This window comes from Schistocerca nitens, chromosome 1 (genome assembly GCF_023898315.1).
Source record: "Schistocerca nitens isolate TAMUIC-IGC-003100 chromosome 1, iqSchNite1.1, whole genome shotgun sequence".
NCBI classification, from domain to species: Eukaryota; Metazoa; Arthropoda; class Insecta; order Orthoptera; family Acrididae; genus Schistocerca; species Schistocerca nitens.
The window spans coordinates 288,591,055-288,606,774 of record NC_064614.1 but is presented as its reverse complement, the minus strand read 5'-3'; the positions used below and the strand labels follow the sequence as shown (position 1 = coordinate 288,606,774).

At 41.0% G+C, this 15,720-nt stretch overlaps 1 protein-coding gene across 1 annotated transcript in view; it reads left to right on the top strand.

Annotated features, from left to right (window-relative positions):
* Positions 1-15,720, top strand: part of LOC126248240 (delta-1-pyrroline-5-carboxylate synthase) — a 204,232-nt gene that overhangs the window by 173,417 nt on the left and 15,095 nt on the right. Inside the window, exon 14 of the mRNA XM_049949084.1 lies at positions 5,904-5,999. Coding sequence (XP_049805041.1) covers positions 5,904-5,999 — 96 coding nt within the window. The remainder of the gene's footprint in view (positions 1-5,903; positions 6,000-15,720) is intronic.

Here is a 15,720-nt window from a genome sequence, read left to right as displayed (position 1 = left end):
GAACAGGTGTAATACTGCCTCGACGCAAAACGTTGTTTTGCGTATAGTTGAGGCTGTTAGTTCAAGAATCACTGTTCCTATTTTCTTGTAAATACTTGTCTGTTGAGCAACAATCCGTACATAGTACTGCAGCAAACCTGTGCTTCCACATATACAGATATATTATTAAGTATTTCCAGGGTTTAAGATGACCAAACACGCCCGGATAGCCGGGCGCGTTAAAGCGCCTGCTTCAGGGAAGTGGAGGCACGCCTTTCCCGGTTAGAACTCGTCCAGTGTATTAAATATGATGGTCGGTATCACCCTGGACGTGGTACTTTGCAGCTTCCCACATCTCACTAGGTGAATAAGTGTCTGACACATTCGTCCCGCGATACACACTACGCAAACATTCGAACACATTCTCACACTTGCACAGAGAATTTATTCTAGGGGCAATAACATTGGGTACACTGCTTTTGTTCTCAGGGGGTGGATAGGACACTGATGTCTTCTCTCCTTAAATCCTTATTCAGCAACAGCAGTAGCAGCAGCAGCAAGATGATTGCACGAAAACTACAATATATACAGATAACAGGCACATATTTCTGGATAGAGCATCTCTCCAAACTTTTATATCACGTTGTTGTTGTTGTTGTGGTCTTCAGTCCTGAGACTGGTTTGATACAGCTCTCCATGTTACTCTATCCTGTGCAAGCTGCTTCATCTCCCAGTACCTACTGCAACCTACATCCTTCTGAATCTGCTTAGTGTATTCATCTCTTGGTCTCCCTCTACGATTTTAACCCTCCACGCTGCCCTCAAATGCTAAATTTGTGATCCCTTGATGCCTCAAAACATGTCCTACCAACCGATCCCTTCTTCTAGTCAAGTTGTGCCACAAACTTCTCTTCTCCCCAATCCTATTCAATACCTCCTCATTAGTTACGTGATCTACCCACCTTATCTTCAGCGTTCTTCTGTAGCACCACATTTCGAAAGCTTCTATTCTCTTCTTGTCCAAACTGGTTATCGTCCATGATTCACTTCCATACATGGCTACACTCCATACAAATAATTTCAGAAACGACTTCCTGTCACTTAAATCTATACTCGATGTTAACAAAGTTCTCTTCTTCAGAAACGATTTCCTTGCCATTGCCAGTCTACATTTTATATCCTCTCTACTTCGACCATCATCAGTTATTTTACTCCCTAAATAGCAAAACTCCTTTACTACTTTAAGTGTCTCATTTCCTAATCTAATCCCATCAGCATCACCCGATTTAATTTGACTACATTCCATTATCCTCGTTTTGCTTTTGTTGATGTTCATCTTATATCCTCCTTTCACGACACTGTCCATTCCGTTCAACTGCTCTTCCAAGTCCTTTGCTGTCTCTGACAGAATTACAATGTCATCGGCGAACCTCAAAGTTTTTACTTCTTCTCCATGAATTTTAATACCTACTCCGAATTTTTCTTTTGTTTCCTTTACTGCTTGCTCAATATACAGACTGAATAACATCGGGGAGAGGCTACAACCCTGTCTCACTCCTTTCCCAACCACTGCTTCCCTTTCATGCCCCTCGACTCTTATAACTGCCATCTGGTTTCTGTACAAATTGTAAATAGCCTTTCGCTCCCTGTATTTTACCCCTGCCACCTTCAGAATTTGAAAGAGAGTATTCCAGTTAACGTTGTCAAAAGCTTTCTGTAAGTCTACAAATGCTAGAAACGTAGGTTTGCCTTTTCTTAATCTTTCTTCTAAGATAAGTCGTAAGGTTAGTATTGCCTCACGTGTTCCAACATTTCTACGGAATCCAAACTGATCTTCCCTGAGGTCCGCTTCTACCAGTTTTTCCATTCGTCTGTAAAGAATTCGCGTTAGTATTTTGCAGCTGTGACTTATTAAACTGATAGTTCGGTAATTTTCACATCTGTCAACACCTGCTTTCTTTGGTATTGGAATTATTATATTCTTCTTGAAGTCTGAGGGTATTTCGCCTGTCTCATACATCTTGCTCACCAGATGGTAGAGTTTTGTCATGACTGGTTCTCCCAAGGCCATCAGTAGTTCTAATGGAATGTTGTCTACTCCCGGGGCCTTGTTTCGACTCAGGTCTTTCAGTGCTCTGTCAAACTCTTCACGCAGTATCTTATCTCCCATTTCATCTTCATCCTCTTCCATTTCCATAATACTGTCCTCAAGTACATCGCCCTTGTATAAACCATCTATATACTCCTTCCACCTTTCTGCCTTCCCTTCTTTGCTTAGAACTGGGTTGCCATCTGAGCTCTTGATATTCATACAAGTGGTTCTCTTCTCTCCAAAGGTCTCTTTAATTTTCCTGTAGGCAGTATCTATCTTACCCTTAGTGAGACAAGCCTCTACATCCTTACATTTGTCCTCTAGCCATCCCTGCTTAGCCATTTTGCACTTTCTGTCGATCTCATTTTTGAGACGTTTGTATTCCCTTTTGTCTGCTTCATTAACTGCATTTTTATATTTTCTCCTTTCATCAATTAAATTCAATATTTCTTCTGTTACCCAAGGATTTCTACTAGCCCTCGTCTTTTTACCTACTTGATCCTCTGCTGCCTTCACTACTTCATCCCCCAGAGCTACCCATTCTTCTTCTACTGTATTTCTTTCCCCCATTCCTGGCAATTGTTCCCTTATGCTCTCCCTGAAACTCTCTACAACCTCTGGTTCTTTCAGTTTATCCAGGTCCCATCTCCTTAAATTCCCACCTTTTTGCAGTTTCTTCAGTTTCAATCTGCAGTTCATAACCAATAGATTGTGGTCAGAATCCACATCTGCCCCTGGAAATGTCTTACAATTTAAAACCTGGTTCCTAAATCTCTGTCTTACCATTATATAATCTATCTGATACCTTTTAGTATCTCCAGGATTCTTCCAGGTATACAACCTTCTTTTATGATTCTTGAACCAAGTGTTAGCTATGATTAAGTTATGCTCTGTGCAAAATTCTACAAGGCGGCTTCCTCTTTCATTTCTTCCCCCCAATCCATATTCACCTACTATGTTTCCTTCTCTCCCTTTTCCTACTGACGAATTCCAGTCGCCCATGACTATTAAATTTTCGTCTCCCTTCACTACCTGAATAATTTCTTTTATCTCGTCATACATTTCATCTATTTCTTCATCATCTGCAGAGCTAGTTCGCATATAAACTTGTACTACTGTAGTAGGCATGGGCTTTGTGTCTATCTTGGCCACAATAATGCGTTCACTATGCTGTTTGTAGTAGCTAACCCACACTCCTATTTTTTTATTCATTATGAAACCTACTCCTGCATTACCCCTATTTGATTTTGTATTTATAACCCTGTAATCACCTGACCAGAAGTCTTGTTCCTCCTGCCACCGAACTTCACTAATTCCCACTATATCTAACTTTAACCTATCCATTTCCCTTTTTAAATTTTCTAACCTACCTGCCCGATTAAGGGATCTGACATTCCACGCTCTGATCCGTAGAATGCCAGTTTTCTTTCTCCTGATAACGACATCCTCTTGAGTAGTCCCCGCCCGGAGATCCGAATGGGGGACTATTTTACCTCCGGAATATTTTACCCAAGAGGACGCCATCATCATTTAATCATACAGTAAAGCTTAACAGGTTCCGGAATTGGTCACCGTTTACGAAGCGGCATTCGTCAGTAAGTCAAGGAAGTCGCTGACACGAATTACCTGGGAAGGTGGACAGCATCTTTTGGAAATTGTCATTTAGCTTGACTATCTACAGACTCGAGCTGTTGCAATGCGACTTTACGGAGCAGATGATTTGTCTACATGTTCTGACACGCCCGTGCCGCAGTGCCCCAGTGCGCCACGGTGCGCATTACGAACCGAAATTTTCAGAGATGCTCCAACCACTGATATGTGAAACTCCTTTGTGTATGTATAATGAAGCGCGGACTGTCCCCATAGGTACTGACAAATAATCTCTGATACTTCAATGATACGCAGAATGTATATTTCAAGTGCCAGAGATAACAAACTTATTAATGCTATCTCACTCTCAAATTAAATAGATAATAGTCATGCAACTGTGCAGGATTTGGAGTGTATTTTCGATTCTATCATCAGTATGGTCTTCAGTTTTCAAACGTAGAAATAATGTAGAGACAACGAGAATAATCATTTGAGCTTCTTTCTATATGTGAAAAATCAAAACCACACTACTGATACAATCGAAAATACAATCCAAATCGTACACAGCATACCAAAAGGCTTTGCTGTGAACATTCTTGAAGAATTGAAAATCTATATAAACACGATAAAACGCCCACAAGCGAACAGCGTCGCGATTGGTAAAATAAACACTTAAAATCTTTCCGAGCAAGATCGGATTTCTCCTATTTTATTATGATGATTATTCCTCCATGTAGAGGTGGGCGCCAAAAAATACTTTCACGCTCTGAGAAAAAAGTTGGTGATTGAAATTCCATGAGAAGTTCTGCCTCAACAAAAACGCCTTTGTTTTAACGATTGTCACCCCAATTTAATCATCATATTCGTAGGACTCTCTCCCCTATTTCGTAATATTACAAAAGAAGCTGCAGTTCTTAAACTTTTTCCATGTCCTCTGTCGATCCTTTCTGATGTGGATCCCAAACCGCACAGCAATAATCCAGAAAAGGGCGTACAAGCTTTATGCAGGCAGTACCTTCACTAACCCTGTCGCGTTTTCTCAGTGTTCTGCCAATAAATCCGCGTCTTTGGCTTCCTTTACCCAGAACATCATCTATGTTATCGTTCCGAGTTAAGCTGTAGTATTTAGTTGAACTGAAAGTGTAGTGTCGGCAGACTTGCCAACACTACGCACACTAATTGAAAGAGGCGGCCAAGATGCACGCGCTAACTCACGAAGGATGGAGTGAGGTCTGAAACAGGAGACTTAATGAATGCTATAAAGAAAATACGTAGCTTTGGAATATACTTAACTTTTAATCACTCCTTGTATACATCGTTCTTGATGAGACTCGTAAGATACATGCACTGATACAATTGGCGCCTTGCTAAGTCGTAGCCATTAACTTAGCTGAAGGCTATTCTAACTGTCTCTCGGCAAATGAGAGCAAAGGCTTCGTCAGTATAGTCGCTAGCAACGTCGTCGTACAACTGTGGTGAGTTCTCGTACGACTCTCGAGACCTGCCGTGTGGTGGCGCTCGGTCTGCGATCACACAGTGGCGACACGCGGGTCCGACATGTACTAATGGACCGCGGCCGATTTAAGCTACCACCTAGCAAGTGTGGTGTCTGGCAGTGACACCACAGAAAGCCTTTAGATTTGTGTGATTTATCGTGTAACAGAAATTTAGCGGTTTCCTTTTGGTACTCTTGTGGATGGTTTCACACTTTTCATTATTTAGAGTCAATTTCCACTCTTTGCACCATGCAGATATCTTGCCTAAATCGTTTTGCAATTTCTTTTGATCATTCTATGATTTTTTTACATTTTATATGACAGCAAACGAGCTAAGAGTACTATTCAGATTGTATTCTAAGTCATTTACGTAGATCAGGAACAGCAGAAGTTCTATAACACTTCCCTCATATATTACAGTCGTTCACTTCCCTTCAATTGCTATTAACCTTCGTCACAGTAAATATATTGAGTAGATCTAATCCGATTCCTCATACATTGAAATGTCTGCTCAACATCGTGGACCTTTGCCAGACAAAAGCAGCTAAATTCTCAACGTCAGTTTAGAGAAGAGAGCTTTGCCAGAAAATGTTGCATTTTAGGGCCAGCACAAGAATAGACGAGAACGGTAATGCAAAATTGTATGCACGAAAAACGGCCAGCACTACGCTCTCGAAGTCTAAACCTCGAAGTCTAAACCATCTGTCATAAACACCCATCTTGAACTTTCGTTCTAATGTTGACAGATAATGCCGCGGAGGAGTTCCAGCGACAGGTGGACAGTGCGTGCGTCTTCCACAATGCCAGCTCCAGGTTCGCTGACGGCTACCGCTTTGGACTCGGTGAGTATTGAATAATAAGACTAACATTTATTCGTTCTTTGATCATTTTGTGCAAATAACTTCAAACAATAGTTCAATACACAGAATTAGATGATGTAACAAGTACACAAATCTTTATCTCATTATGTACAAAAGCAAGAAAAATATTCTGTTTTGACCCACACCGCATCTCTTCTGGTGATTGTCAACACACACACACCACACTACACTGACTATATCAGATTAGACTCAATCTGATCATAGATGTAATTTCACTCATACAGTTATTGTTGCTCTTCAACAAGCTTACGTAAACAGCTTCCTGGTTGCCGGGTTACCTAGAAGATTAAAACAGAAAAGCAGCAGGAGAAATATACTCTACACAAGATGCCCCTGGAGGAGGGATATGACAGGAATGACCTTTCAAAACAAAAAGGTCGAGTAAGCGTGGGCTCTAAAGTGCGTACATTGAGAGCTACGAGAACTTTTTCTGTAGAAGAGATGCGTTTCGCAGTAGCGAAGATGAACAACATATCATTGTTCTGAACATAAGCATTTTAGAGCCCTTGTTTACTAGGCTTCTTTGCTTAGAATGGTCGTTCCTGTCACATCCCCGAATATTGGCGGTTCCTCCTGGGACATCCTGTATAAAACACGTAGAAAAACAGAATACACATACTCTGTGGCAAAGTGGATGACTTGGGTCATTGTGAATACTTTACATATTCCTTCGTGTTACACAAACTATTTGGTATTACGAACTTTCTCAACTCTTTTTTTTAACGTATCTAACGTTTTGATGGTCTGTAAGTTTTCTGGACAACATTTTTCTTATATAGGGCTCTCACTGTGTTCTTCGCTACGAAAATATTTCCTTCATTTTGGTCATTATTGTTTATATGGCTGTTTAATGCTGAAAATTCCCTATACGATTTACGGTAACACACACATTCGCATACAACAGCAAGCTAAAACATTATGACCACTGCCCACCGCGAGATCCACTGCTTCCTAGATTTATTACGGGCACGCAGCGCCGTCAGAAAATTATGTAAGCGGACTAGAGACGAATGGGGAATCATTCTAGTAACAACAGAGGCCGCAGTTGGGGAAATCCGCTAATGAAAGTAACTTTGACAAAGGGCAGATTGTAATGGCTCGGTGCCTGGGAATCAGCATTTCGGAAACGACAAAAATGGTCGACTGATCGAGTGCTGGACATCTATGGAAAGTGGTTTTAGGACACAGAAACCACGAATAGGCGGAAAAGTGTTCGGCGTCAACGCCTCACCGCAGAACGTAGACGCAGAAGACTTGCCCACTCTCTAAATCAGGACAGGCAGCGATCTGTCGCACATCTGACAACAGAGTACAGTTCTGGTGCAGATATGTTTCGGAGTGCGTCGTTCAGCGCACAGGGGGATGCATAACATACGGCCCTAAGAGTTTACATTTTGACCGACAGAAATGCGTGGGACGGTGGAACAATAGAAACGTGTGACCTGCTTGGATGAATCACGTTTCTTGTTACACCAGGTCGACGTTCGTTTCCGGATACCTCGTGAACCAGACGAACGACTGTTCGAAGGAAGCAGGGAGGCCGGAGACGTTCACCTGAGCTACCATGGGACCTGTGGTAGTAATGGAAGGTACGATGGCAGCTGGGGAGTACGTGAACTTTACTGCGGATCGCCTGCATCCCATCATGCTTAATGTCTTCTCTGATAACGATTATATATGTCAGGCAGAGAGACTGACCGCTTCATAAAGTCAGAATCGTGCCACAGTGGTTTAAGGGGCATCATACAGAACTCACGCTGATATCTTGTCAAGTATACGCCAGATTTATCTTCAAACCCTTAATAAGAGAAATATGTTTTCAGTAGTTACTCTCAGTTTCCGAAAGAAGGTTGTCCGTTTCATCATATTTTTCCGATCCATTTTGTTAGCGCTGGTTCTCTGGCTTTCTGAGAAATCCTGACGAAAGACTACGTGGATGCCTGATTACTAAGAATTTGTTCAGCTACGTAAGAAACTGTGAGTGGATGTTTTTCTAGTTTTCTTCGTATATTATGTAGTAGCTGCACCCATTACGTCCATCTTCTGAGTATTAGGATTCAGTAATTAGGCATGTATTTATTATAAACTAGATTAGCGCCCACTGCTTCGCTCGGGTAGACTGCGTGGCTTGCAGAGATTTTTTGTTTTTATTTAATCGAATTTTTATGTTGTTCGCAAATTGCAATACCTTCTAAGCTTTTCACGCCAATTAAGGCCATCTAAGTATGGTCTTTTCCGAATTTACTTGTGATCACGAAGTGATTCTGGTAGCTGGAGTCCAAATATTTTGTTAATCATGCCTTTTGCGTTCATTTGGAGATATTTCCATAGCAACTTTCATCCCCTAAGAAATACTTCTTTATATCTAACCGGACATTTAGCTTTAAAATTTTAGTAATGTAACGAAATACTTTCTTAAAAATTTTCGTCCCCTATTTCACTTCCTTGGGGTTAAATTGCCAGAAACGCTGAAACAAGTATCTTTTCCTATTTCAAGCGAGAAGTCAAACACTAGTTGTCATAGATGTAGCCTTAAAAATGCCTTAGTAGTTCTTTAGTGAGTAATTACTTTCAAAAAAACTTTCACCCACTATTTTAGCCCCTTAGTGGTTGAATTAGTTCTTATTTTCTGACTGAGAAACCAAATGCCAGTTTTCGTAGTTCTAGCTTCAAAATTCCCTTAATAGCGACTTTCAGCTACCCCACCCCATTAGTCGGACAATCCCTTTTTAAACTATGCCTACAGTATAAGATCCACACCGTCTCGAAATTTCAAGATTCTGTCCTCAGCAATTTGGGCTGGGCTATGACGAGTCAGTGAATCAGTCTGACCCTATTTCATCCTATTAGGGGCTGAATTTCCAAAACAGTGGCACACGTATTTTTTAATCTCTAACGGAGAAGCCAAACACCAATATTCAAAGATTTAGTTCGAAAAATGTTTGTACAGTGAAATATCTCCTTCAAACTTTCATCCAAGTTTCACCCCCCCCCCCCCCTCCTAGGGGTTGAATTTCCAAAAAACAGTGAACCATGTCTTTTTTCACTTCTAACTGAGAAGCCAAATTTAAATTTTTATATATTTAGCGTTAAAATGCTTTCATAATAATATAAAATTTCACCCCCTTAGGGCTTCTATTTCAAAAAACACTACGACACATAATTTTTCTTTTTATTTATAACCGAGAAGTCAATACCAATATCCATATATGAAGCTCTTAAAATACTTCAGTAGTTCTTTAAGAATTACATATTTACAAAAAAGCTTTCACTTACTTTTTCACACTGTATGGTTAAATTTCCAAAAATATTGAAACATAAACGTCTTTACTTCTGACTGAGAAACCAAATAACAATTTTCGTGCTTATAGCTTTAAAATTACCTTAACAGTGATATTTTTGAAAAAAAATCCCTTATTTCAACCCTTTAGGGTTGGCAGTTCGAAAAATCCCTTCTTTAGCGACGCCTGCAGTTTAAGATCCACACCTTCTGCAAATTTCAAGTTTCTGCCCTTAGCGGCTTGAGCTGGGCGATAATGAGTCAGTGAGAACCCTCTCTTTTATATAAAATCATTAAAGGGATTAAGGTCGTGCCACGAAAACGGTTTGAGCTATTGTTAAGGGTCCATTCCAATCGTTTCAGTTTTCAACTGGTGGTATTAAACTGTAAAGCAGGTAGTGAGAGGCGATTAACCTCTAGAGACCTGAAACCAAACTTTTATAGAAATAATTGGGAAATCGGTAATATTTCACTTCTTAGTATCACTAAAAGCCAATAATTTGTAAAAAAAAATTATCATTCCATACATGGCCTACAGCTCATACATCGTATGTGATGCAGCAGGTCTCTATCAAGCAAAAGTAACCTTAACCCATTTTTCAAATATGATACATCTGACCTCTATGAAGCTAAAATAGTCAAAAGTATAAAATGTTAATTTATTGCTGTTTATTGGAATTTTAAGTTAGGAAACATTAATGAACAGAAATCAAAGCTTTTTAAGACACTACAAAGCATAGTATGTGACAATTCCAAAGGTTCAATAATTTCAGAGACTAAATTTTGCAAAAGAGTGTTCATTACACATTCTTATGTAATAATATACGTGTTTACCTACGTATAAAGATTACTGAACTCAGGATTTCTGTTTCCACTCTCTAAGCTGCTTCATACTGTTTGGAAAGTTTTGAGACAATTCCTTTTTGAAGTGAAACACAGGAACACAGAAGTCTTTCATATTACGAACTTATGACTGGAACAACCTTGCATTTTACAGCCAGATCTACATTTTTGTCTCCCAGGCTAAATGTCTGGCATATGCAGTGCATTCCTAGGTCTTTTGCATGCTGGTGTGATGGTTTGTATTGACTTCTTTGCTTCATATCTTTTCCTTTCATCCGGAATATTCTGGTCGATGGGTTCCAGTAGCAACTCCAGAATTTCTGAACTATTCATTTTCTAATTTACGACAAGTAGGATGTAGCAGACAAACTACACTTCCTTTACATCATTCACACGTATGTAAACACAACTGGTCTGATAACGTGCAAAATGTACTCATACTGTCCTATTCTATCAAATGTAATACAGTACATTTACACGCGCCCTGATGCTCGTAAACACCTGCAAAAACTTACAACGTGACTTATTTAGACTTATTTGCTTATAGTTTTCTTGATTATTCTCACAAGCAATATTATTTCTGTGTTTTACCATCTCTTTCACTTGGCATCTTCGCTTGCGCGCAAAAACTGTGCTTTTCGTAAAGTGCTACCACCTTCTTGTGACTGTGAGAAACATGAAAAAGAAAAGAAAAGAAAAAGACGAGCGTGAATCGCAGATTGTATAGTATACGATACACACATTATTTCCGATTGTGAGAAAAAATAGCGCCAGCTGTATCATATTTGATACGTGAGGCCGCTAGAGGTTATGAGAGGGTTTGTTTCTTCTTTTGATACAGGTCCTTTACAAACGTTGCACAGTTGTATATCGTCACAGGCCGTTAAACTGCAGCAGTGGACATTTGCAGTACTTATCAGTATTTAATTAAGATCGTTCTAATGAATCATATCATATGGCAGAAGGTTTTGGAGGACAGACATCTGCATTATGCCATAGCAAAAAAATCAAGTCCCTTTTATATAGAACATGTGGAGAGGACGCGTTTTACGTGTGATGGTTTCACACATCTTTAATAAATAATCTATTTTTGATAATAAAGGTATACGGTGATAGACGCTCAACATTAATCAGAGTGGAGTAATAGGCGACAAGAGTTTAAGAACTGACACCTTGATCGTTGGAGGGAAAGCGCAAGCAAAATGGAACATGTATGGAGAAATGATGAGTAGTTTTTTGGAAATCAGCGGAGTACCATGTTTCTTTCAGAGCAACGTTTCGACAAGTTTCTTACTTCTAATCTTCGAAACTTGTTGAAACTTCGATCTGAAACAAATATGTTACTCGCCTGATTCACACAGAAGAATTCAACAGTGTGAATCACCAAGAATGCCTGCATTCGCATAAACTATGTGGGAGGGAATTTTCAGTAGCTTCGTGAATGTAATCATCAAAGCACTTTCTTGGAATGATGAACCTTGAATTTCTTAATCAGTAAGCGTAGAAGGACCTTTGAATCCTGTTCCCCAAGAATAGGAGTCGAACATCTTACCTACGTAATCTCATCGCATGGTCCTCGGTGAGTGGACCACAAGTGAGATAAAACGAAGGGAAAGCGGAACGAGGACCAGTTATCACAGTGATTCACCTTTATCTCGCACCGCTCCCAATAAAAGACGCTGTATCAACAAATTTCTCTCCTAGATTATCGAGGCTGTATCCTGTTTTTCTGCCAAGCACGCCAGTGTTGAAGCATAAAATACAGCAGATACTGCAGATCTCTCTCTCTCTCTCTCTCTCTCTCTATCTATCTATCTATCTATCTACGTCTCGAACGCCGTGGCTATAAGCGTAACAGCTATAATACAAAGCAGTGTAAACATCCGTTTCTCGGCTGTTTCACGTAAGCATTTTTTGTTGAGGGTATTGCATCCCACGTTGTGAGCTGAATGAAGATACATTTCTTTTTCCAATTTTTGCTTTTCGTGCTGCGTTCGCCACCCTTTCTATTTTGCGCAAATGTCCTTTTGGTCTGTGCATTAAATCTGACTTCACACATTCGCTGTACTTTTGACCGTTACCGGACTTCACACGTATCATTTGTGTGCGCGTTAATGGCTTCCGCGACCTTCTAAAAAGATAGCATCTCAGAGCAACGTATAAAATTTTGCGACAAGGCCAGGAAGTAGTTGCAGTACAATTTTGTTAAGATTACCGAGTCTAAGTGAGAGTAATGGTACAGTCGTTACGTTCGAGAACACGAGAAACTGGCAGTATTAAGCGACGGAAACCACCGGGACAATGGAACCAGATCTGGCTGGCAGCCAAAACGACGAACGCTTGGTGCGGGGTGAGGTACGGGAGGGGACAGGAAGTCGCCGCCCGCCGCGTCAGAATAACTTACCGGCGGCACGAGGACGGTTTTGCATGGACGGCTCCCAACATGAATGTGGATGCAAGCCAAATCCTGCGTCCTCGCAAATTTGCAGGCCACCTGGCAGTTTGATGTTTTTGGTCGTACACGAAGTTTCGTAGAGCCTCGCTGTTGTGGTGTCGTCGACCACGAGCTGATGGACTAGAATTAACTTCTCCGTACTTCCCTGTATACTTTTTCCCGGGAGGAAGGGGTCTGGAAAGGTTCAAATTTAACTTACAGACTATGTCAGGTGCCCTTACGCAAATCGATGACGTCATTACTGAAAGAAAGGCGACGTGTCAAAAGCATAATTATGGTTGATGACCGTGTTACTCAGAGAATAGATTCATGAAGTTGTACAAAAATTATGCAAGTGAATAGATGCTTCTCTCTTCTGAGTGTCATGCCGTTCAACACTTTCGCAGTTTGAGTGTACAGTGTTGGAATTACGCTCTGGTTCTGCGTAAAATTTGTTCTATAATTGACTGACGCCTGTCCTTCTGGCTAATTACGACAAAACACGCGGTTTACGAGCCTGTTTTAATAAGTCAGGTAAGAAAGCAAGAAAAATAATTTGTTTCTTAAACAACGCACCTTACCTCTCAGCACAGTCTCCATTGAGAGAAATACATTTGCTCCAGCGATCCTCCAGCTTTTTAATTCCATCGTAAAAAGTATGTTCTGTTAAACTCTGTAAAATACTCGCTAATTGGAACTATCACTTCCTCATTTGATGACAATTTCTTTTCCGTAAGCCTAAGTTTCAAATTAGAGAGAGGAAGAAGTCACTTTTGGCCAAATTTGGTGAATATGGCGGATGAACAACCGATTCGAAGCCCAGTTCACGCACTTTTGCCATTGTTATGGCTGTTATGTGGTATGGTGCATTACCCTCGTGAAAGAACACATTTTGGCGTGTCAATTTCGGTCTTTTTTCACCCAATGTAACTCTCAAATGATCCAACAATGAAACATAATAGGATCATGTTATGGTTCTGCCTTTTCCCACGTGAACTATGAGGATTAGTCCTTGGCCATCCGAAAGAAACAGTGGTCGTCATCTTACCATCTGACAAAATGGTCTTTGTCTTCTTTGGCGCGCTTTCAGCAACCTTTGTCCATTATTTTAAGTGCCGTTTTGGCTGTGGTGTGTAATGATAGATCCAGGTTTCATCAACAGTCACAAATTGGTTCAACATTCTTGCGAACTGCGGTTAAATATCAGCAGGTATTGTTTTGATATGTTTTGCCGGATGCGCCTTTGGTCGACTGTGAGCAATTATGGCGCCCACCTCGCACACAGCATCTTCATAGCCTATTCGCCGTGCAGGATCTTATGCATTCACTCAGTTGAGACGCCTACAGTCTCATCAAATCTCATTCATTTTTATTCGGCGGTCTTGCATCATCATCTTACGGATTTTATCTATGGTTTCCATTGTAGTGGCCTCAATTTGAACAGCCGGAGCTCGCTTCGTCATTGGTGGTTGTCCGACCATGTTTAAATTAAAGCAAAAGTAAATGGCCTTTATTGATGATGCAGAGTCCGCCTAAACTTCATCCAACTCTGTTTTGATCTGTGCAGCAGTCCGACCCATCAAACGATAATGTTTAATAACAGCACAAAATTCGGTGTTCTCCATTTTCGATCTCACTAACACACTAATCAATTCATTTGCTGTCAACAATTAACTGTACGCTGTACATTGTTGAAGTTCTTTGTACGATCGTTGGAATAATCAAGCTTACCAGACATGAAGCTGCAACAAAAATGTTGCATTGTTTCATGGAAATTTAGTAGACTTATCAAACGATCCTCGCAAACGTCTTCTTATGCCACAGGATATCTCTGCATCGAACTGAAAACACTGGTGCGCTGTCCTCTAAAATCTGCTGTCATCTGTTCATAAGTTCATGTAAATAAATAATAAATAATTCCCCACAAGCTTTTTTCTCAGAACGCACTTATTCGAAGAGCCAGAGCTTGGCGACAGTATCATTCAAAATTTGTTTTAAAAAATGGCTCTGAGCACTATAGGACTTAACTGCTGAGGTCATCAGTCCCCTAGAACTTAGAACTACTTAAACCTAACTAACCTAAGGACATCACACACATCCATGCCCGAGACAGGATTCGAACCGGCGACCGTAGCTGTCGCGCGGTTGCAGACTGTAGAGCCTAGAACCGCTCGGCCACTTCGGCCAGCAATTTGTTTTACATGTGCTATTTTGCTACATAGTCTCCATCGCATTCTGTGACCTTACCCCAGAGGTGTGTCAGAGCATTTACTTTCTTTTGGTAAAAAGCTATTTTCCTGTGCTCGTAGACATCTTTTCAGTGCATGAATTACGCTGTCCTCATCTACAATGTGTGTCCTATCTAGAGAATCCTCAAGGGACCAAAACAGATGGAAGTCTGGGGGTGTCAAGTATGGGCTATAGGATGTAAGAGGCAGTGATGTCCGACCCAGTTCGTTGATGTGTTCCTGGGTTCCGAGACGTGTGGGCCTGCGTTGTCGTTTTTGATTTCTTTTTTATTCTTGTCAGACTGAACAACTCGGAAACTGTTCTTGAGTTTTTTCTGTCCTCACATATGCCTCTGAAGTCATGGTTGACCTTTTGGCAACGGATGCATGCCATCACCATTCCGAAAGACTGTCATCATGACTTCGCCAGCACAGAGAACTGCCTTGAATTTCTTCTTTGTGGTTATAGCGGGTGGAGCCACTCCAGCGATTGCCTTATTCGTTTATGGCTTAGTGTGAGGCACCCAGGTTTTGTCCTCTGTGGTGACCTGCGACACGAAGGTCTCTTCACTAGTCTCAGACTGCTCCATCAGTTCAGATGGCACTTTGCTGTCTGTTGTGAGCATTCGTGTAACCAATCTTAAGCACGGCTTTAAACAAGTCTGCGTCACCCTGCAAGCTTCTCCAAATGCTCACCGATATCTGTTGGGGCCAATTCTCGAGTTGTGATGTGCCGGCCTGTGAGGACAACGGCATCCGTACGCTACACTAAGTCGGGAGCAGTCGCTATGAATAGGTGCCCCAACGTGGTCGATCATGGAAAAAAGTTTCAGCACGTCCTGATACTTTAACTCTCTTTACTGAATCACCCAACAATACGCCCGTCAACTGTAACAC